Consider the following 6,783-nt stretch of genomic DNA (forward strand, 5'->3'; position numbering starts at 1 on the left):
GGGGGGGGGGGGGGGGGGGGGCGGCGGGCTGTCATCAGCCAAAGGCTGAGCAACACTGCCATCTCCAGGACCCCCTAGATCCAGGGTGCTTCCCAGCAGCTGGGGCGATGCAATGCTCAAACCCTGCGGAATCCATGCCGTATGCACTTCAAGTTTTAAAAGGCTGAAAAATAATCCATGGTGGTTCGGCAACTGCTTGGCATTTAAATTTCTCTTGTGAGAAAGCGTGGAAATGTATAATGTATGAAAAATAATCTCCATATAGAGCAAATAAAGTTCTGCTTCGCTTGTTCCGAATCGATGCAGGTCGCCCTCTCTGAGGTACCTAATGTGCATTGAAATTTTGGGCACCTAATGAGCTGTTCTAAACAAAAATATGTGCCTAAGCTCCCTGTATCTAATCAGTGGAGAAATGAAGGTGCCTTTAAAAAACCTGAGAGAGATCCTCTGTAGCTAAATCCAAACACCTGGGTGAGACAGAAGCAGCCCATTTCAGTTGCTTATACACAAGTGCCTAGTACCTCTGAGACATCTGTATGAAGCTGCCAGATGCAGCAAAGGACATACAGGAGACACACGGTTCTCGAGGGGCAGCCCCTAAAAGTTAGGGGTCCAAGTTAACTGTTTTTCATTAAGCCCGCTATATAAGAAAAGCTATGTGTCAATTAAAATACTCAGCTGTCCTATACTATTCTGCTTGTGACATGATTCTTGCCCTGACTGTGACACCCAAATGTAGCAGAGACAAACATAACAACCAGTTAGAAACAGTATTTAATATGTGCTTGCTGACCTAGTCCTTCTAAACAAATTGTTGTCCATTAGTCTTAGGATGCTTTCAGATTAAATCCCTAATGGGCGTAAATACTGATTGATCTATGAAAGTCCAGTGCAGTTTTCTGCTGGTATGGCATAACACAAATCAGATGGCGATGATCTGTTTGTTGCCCCTACCTGGCCATGCCCAGGTCAAAGGGCATGCTCTTCACGATCCCACATGTGGCTCACATGGTCATGCTGTATCCATAAGTCTGTTATCAAGCTGCCTGTCATTATACAAGTTCTACATCATTTGTGATAAAGACTGCAAGGGCGCTGGATGCATTGCTGGGTATGTTAGACATGTAGGGGAAAGCAAGCAGCAGGCAGTAGAAAACTGTTTTTTCACCTGGAAATAATGTAGCATGAAAAAGTGGCATTAGGTACATGTTGCTTGTGAATTAAAGGGCAAGGGATTATGTGACTAAACCACACAGACACAAATGTGGCTTGTGATGGCTACTTCCATATCTGTTCACTAAGACAAAACCCCATGCCTCTTTCTACTCCCTATCTGTAGCTGGTTTTTTAGTGTGACACACCAGTAGGATACACTTTACATACCCAGCCTGAAGTCCCTGAAATTACACCACCTCACCACAAACATCCACTTGAAACATCTTCCAAGTGGCTACGCCACCACATACTGACCCACGCACAGTTCGTCATCCCGAGTGGCACCCTGGTGCACCAGAGAGACAATGTCCAGTGAGCAGCCAGAAACTTCTGTGCATTTTTCCAGGGCATAAAGACTTAACTCTAAACAGGACTTTGCACTGAGGTCTTTCTGAGATTCCCCAGGAAGAAGGTGTTGACAGAAAGGCAAGCTGAATATTCTGAAATATTTCTGAAAAAGGAAAATCTTCCCATAATCCAGAATAAAGAAGAAAAAAATGCCATGCAAAAACATCAGTAAGAAGAAGGTTAATGAGAACCATTTCTTCTGGACACAAGCAAGACTCCATATTATTTTATTTATTGCATTGAACCTGAGTCAGTTTTGGATGCATTCCACCATCTTTGAACACTATGTTAACATCTTCTGATATTCGTCTAACTGCAAGAGTAGGGATTATATTGGTGGGGGTGATAAATCTGGAAGGACTATGAGATGGACTTGCCTAGGGAGGACGTGGCAGGGGAGGAGGAATAAAAAAAGGAAATTTACTTTTTGAAAATTATTTTAAAGTCTCCACCTTTAAAATTTGCTTTTTGCCCCCCATTGCTTCTGAGCACACATTATCCCACTGCCAAAGAAGCGCATTTCTATCAGAAACTGAAGTGGATTCCATGGGCAATTGGCTGCCCACTTCACAAGCAAATGCCTTTCTGGGATCTTTCACGCCTTATGAAATGTAGCCATCTCACTTTTAGTTTTGCGTGGTATTTTCAGTCCTTTTTGGAATTATCCTGGTGAGTCTTTCAATTTATCCAGATGTCCTGAATTAAAACAATAAATGCTAAGATCTGATTCCTGCTAAAATGATGGGCTTGCTTTTTAGCTCGCTTCATTGCTTTGGAGTGCAAGGTGAGTGAAGACAGAAATGTTGGTCAGCTTTATTTACCTGCTTATAACTGAGCCAGTGCTGGTAGGACTGGAACTGAACTCATGCGTGCTGTTCCAAGTTTTTCTGAGGAATTGCATGACATACATGACTGCCTCGGTCACATAAGAAGTCAGTGGCAGAAATAAGAAATTAACTGTATCTCTCAATGTAGGGCATGTAACTATACCTTTTCTATAACTTTGGATATTAATTTCTCTTTGGAAATGATGCAAATATTTAACTTTTCTTACCTACAAAGTAATGGCTTTCTTCTGTTAGCAATTTTAGATGTAGGCCAGGGTATTTGAATATCCATTTCTATATATCCCTCAATAAATTAAAAAATTAACTCTTTGCATGGCTACTGCTATATCCTTTTCCTTATGAGAAAGAAAGTATTGCAATTAAAAATAAAATCAGTACCTTCAAAGTAGCTGAAAAAAAGTAGTTCAGTATAATATCAGGGCTATGTCAGGAAGATAGCTAGGGAAACTCAGGCTAACTGCAGCCAAAGAGATCTAGCTGTCTTAATCCAAATAAATCTCTGCTAGAGAATGTAGAAAGGAAATATGTAAAATACCAAAATTGCATATGTCTCATGTTTAAATGTTTCCACAGAAGTCTAACCGAGCTTGAAAGTTAATCTTTAATTCAAAGAATAGGAAATACCAAGGAATCATTTACAAGGCCACAGGTCACTAGGGGGATGCAGTAGTCTAACTTCGTAAACCACAAGCAAGCAATGTTAACTGAATCCTTAGTGGCTTTTATCTTGTTTTCAAGGAACTGTACATCTGTTACGTATTTTTTAAATGCTGGTGGTGATCAAAACAATGTATGGAGGAGCACGCATAACCATGGGGACTAATAAGAGGCTTTCTGTGGTCATGCTTGAGAAGATCCCAGAACTGAAGCCACAGGCAAAAGTTTTACATGTAATGGCAGGCATTACATCACCTAATTCTCTTCTGCATTTAAAGTTACATTATAAGTACTCCAAAGTCGTTGCCTGCCTGACAGTTCATCATGCACAAGTGAATGTGACCATCAGGCTGCTCTCTGAAAGAGGAGGTGAATCAATCGGTGTTCTTAATTCCTCTTTCAAGCTTATCAGAAATCACACCACACTTCTGGAAAACCAGTTTCAGGGTGAGGTTCAAGGAACTGTTTAGGTAGATGTGTAAACTCCACTGCCAAAGCTGAGAGGGTTTACAGAGGTCCAGTCACACAGAAGGAAAGACCAAGACTTTGAAGGCTGAGTCCACACGTTGTTTAAAGCTCAATGGTGAAATACTGCAGTGGGGAGGGGGAGGATAGCTATGAAGGGAGAGGATAGCTATGAAGGGAAATACCTGATAGGGATAAAAACTGTTAAAATGCACCTGAATTGGAGGCATCTACAGAGAGCTGCAAATGGTAACCTTTCCCTAAGCTGTAGTCACTTTTGCTATTGCTGCTTTTTGTGAGTTCTGTAAATGTCTACCTTCCCCTCAGGCTCTAAAATGGGAATGACACCTCAAGGGGATGTCTGTGAGATTTAATTAGCTGTCATTTACCAACGATCCTGGGTAAAATAAGATTATTTTACTTTTCCAAGTGTACTTCTGTAACACCAATAAAAAAAATCTTTGTTGTTAGGAAATTTAATGATTTGTTGTCTGTATGGAGTACCCATATAGAGTATGTAAACATCATTTAATATCTTCAGAAGTGACTGGGGATTGGGAGTACTCATTTTCATTTGCAAAGCATATCTGGAGAGCGTGTGCAGCATGTGAAAACCTCTCTCCATTCTTTTGCTGACTTCTATGAAAATACAAGGTCTGTAACCCAAATTACAAATTACCCTTACAAGTGCCAGGGGGGGAAAATCACTTTCCAATAGGTATTGACTCACTTGTGGTTCAAAACAGAAGTCTGCAAGTCCTAGAGCTCCAGCTCTAATTTGATTACTGTAGATATGCGATTATAACTCTAAACACCTGAGTTTTGAATAGCTTAAAATAGCTTCCACATAGCAACAAAGTTACTGCTCTGAAAACTAGTTATTCACCAGTGATATCAATCAGATTGTTTGTGTAAATAGTTATCCAAGCACAAGAAATAAATGAGAAAATCTGACCCTTTGACCCTGGTGTTGCTGAAGCTTATATGAATGGACCCTCCTCCCTACATTTTCTATAGAATTTTGCTATCTGGTTTATGCACTTTGACCTAACAGAAGTTTATACACCTCTCCATGAACGCTGTGCAGTTTAACTGAGCTTCTTGTGCTGGTTAGCTGTACCAGCAGAGACCTTCAGCTTTTTACTCTCAGCATGGGTGGAACAGGAGGAAGAGGGACCTTTGGGGTCTGCGCAAAGAATCTGGTCGTATGGACCAAAGACATCAGAAAGGGCAGGCATCCTGAGACCATCCCCACTTCTGCTGAAGTCTTGCCCACGGTCTGTAAACTGGAATTTAATTTTTGGCTTCACATGTCTCCCCTGTTGAGACTTTAAAAGCTCACAAATGCTGCTAGTATCTCGTATGAAAACAAAGCAACCAGGGCTTGGCAAGGGGTGTGGAGGAGATTTATAAGGTGTCTATCAGGGCAAGAAACACCATCAACAACCCATGCAGCCAAATTCTGTCCTACTTATTTCTTACAGATGAAAATGCAGACAGTGCTTCTGAAATAACATCCTTGGCTGTTTCTATCTCCTGGCTTATAAAGTGACATTCCACAGAGTTTAAGCATGGTAAAGCAGCGTGGGCCATTTGCTCAGAGAGCTATCATGTCTTCAGAATAAAAGATAAAAGAGATAAATAGCCAAGTACAACATTGTACCTCAACAACCTAAAAGCCAATCTCAAAACTGAATGGAAGAATGGAGAGCTTTTATTTCTTGGGTTTTTTTTAAGAATAAAGCTCGGCTATTTCCTTTGAAAGCTATTCAGCACGCTCCTCTAAATCCTATTACAACTTAATGTGAAATGCATCTGTTTCCATAAGAACAACAGTGGCACCATTCATCCTCTGTAGTCTGTCCTTTGTTGTGTTTTCTATCTATTCTTGTAGATTTTTCCACTCTAGTATACCAATCGCAAAACAAGAACTGATAACATTTTAGCCAGAGCATTTATTTATTAAGTTGATGCTGGAAACTCAGTTTATTCCTGCTTGCTGGCTAAATCATGCCAAATTAAATTATTGTTCAAGGAGTTTATAACTTAAAGAAACTGTTTCAATACTGTTCCAATATTTCTGGAACTTAAAGTCTGTATCCAGCTACAGATATTTATCTACACCTAACAGTGAAGATGGGTATAGTCTCTGTATACGTGTATATACACAAACTTCTCACTGTTACTGAGATCCAAATATACTGCAATGTATTCAGCATGCATATGTTAAATCAGTTCAACATCAGCTCAGCACTGCACCATTTTTTAGAACCTGCGCATGTAGCTCTAAATATAATATTTATCTAAGACATAACCAAGTTGGTGGGTGAGACATTTCATCTGATGTATACTGTTTAATTGAATTTACATTCAGCAGACTGTGAGGCATATTAATTCTTAGAAAGATGTATATTTAGAAAACCTTGGACAAATGGAGACTAAAAAGAGCAAGATGTAACAAACTTTTATTAATGTCTTGCCTGTGGAAAAAGGTGACTTTGATTATTTGTACTCCCCAAACCTAAATGCTGAATGCCTTTCTTGTAAACACAGGAATTTAAGTTTTAGCACCTTCAGCCCTTTTAACCTTCACCATCATAACCATTAAACAACCTATTATTTGACATGATAGTTAGCATGGCCAATGTTTTTAACTTGTTTTCCCTCTCATCTCTTAATCAGGTAACAGACATTAAAGAAAAGCTAAAGCTCTCTAAAAAGTTCTGGTCAACATTACCCTACACAATCTGCAAGAATGAGCGAGTGACAGCGGGTCCATCAATTGAGGAGGACTGCTGGAATGGCCACACCAAGGCAAGGTGAGGTGGACCCCTCTCCACCACATTCAGTCCAAATCCCTGTCTGGCCTGAAGCAAACATGAAACTGAGGGTATTTCACAAAACTGTTTACAGGAATGAAACAGAAATGGGGAGAACAAGTAATTGTCCACACACAGCTTGCAGCCGAGATTACTTATTGTCAAGGTGCCATTAAAGCCTGAGTGTGAGTCAGGGTAAATGTGCACAGCGTGTCAGCATGTGAACACAGAAAATGTTCATTGGTTCAGCTCCAGAAGGATAATTTATACCGAGATTTCAAAGAGCTCTTTAGCTCCATTTAGCATCCCTGTGTTGGGACTGACAGCTTGTGAAGCAATTGCACTCTTGGGATATCATACTGGGATGAAACAGAAATTGGAATTTCAGCTCTATTTACTATTGGCTGGCAAAGCTTAGGGCTATTTGCTGG

General features: G+C 40.3%; 1 protein-coding gene across 1 annotated transcript in view; it reads left to right on the forward strand.

Annotated features, from left to right (window-relative positions):
* Positions 1–6,783, forward strand: part of GPC6 (glypican 6) — a gene marked incomplete at its 5' end in the record, with an annotated part of 542,142 nt that overhangs the window by 524,773 nt on the left and 10,586 nt on the right. The window contains one exon of the mRNA XM_026845592.1: positions 6,216–6,352. Within this exon, the coding sequence (XP_026701393.1) occupies positions 6,216–6,352 (137 nt within the window). The remainder of the gene's footprint in view (positions 1–6,215; positions 6,353–6,783) is intronic.

Source organism: Athene cunicularia, assembly GCF_003259725.1.
Source record: "Athene cunicularia isolate RWA chromosome 1 unlocalized genomic scaffold, athCun1 chr1_part1, whole genome shotgun sequence".
NCBI lineage: Eukaryota > Metazoa > Chordata > Aves > Strigiformes > Strigidae > Athene > Athene cunicularia.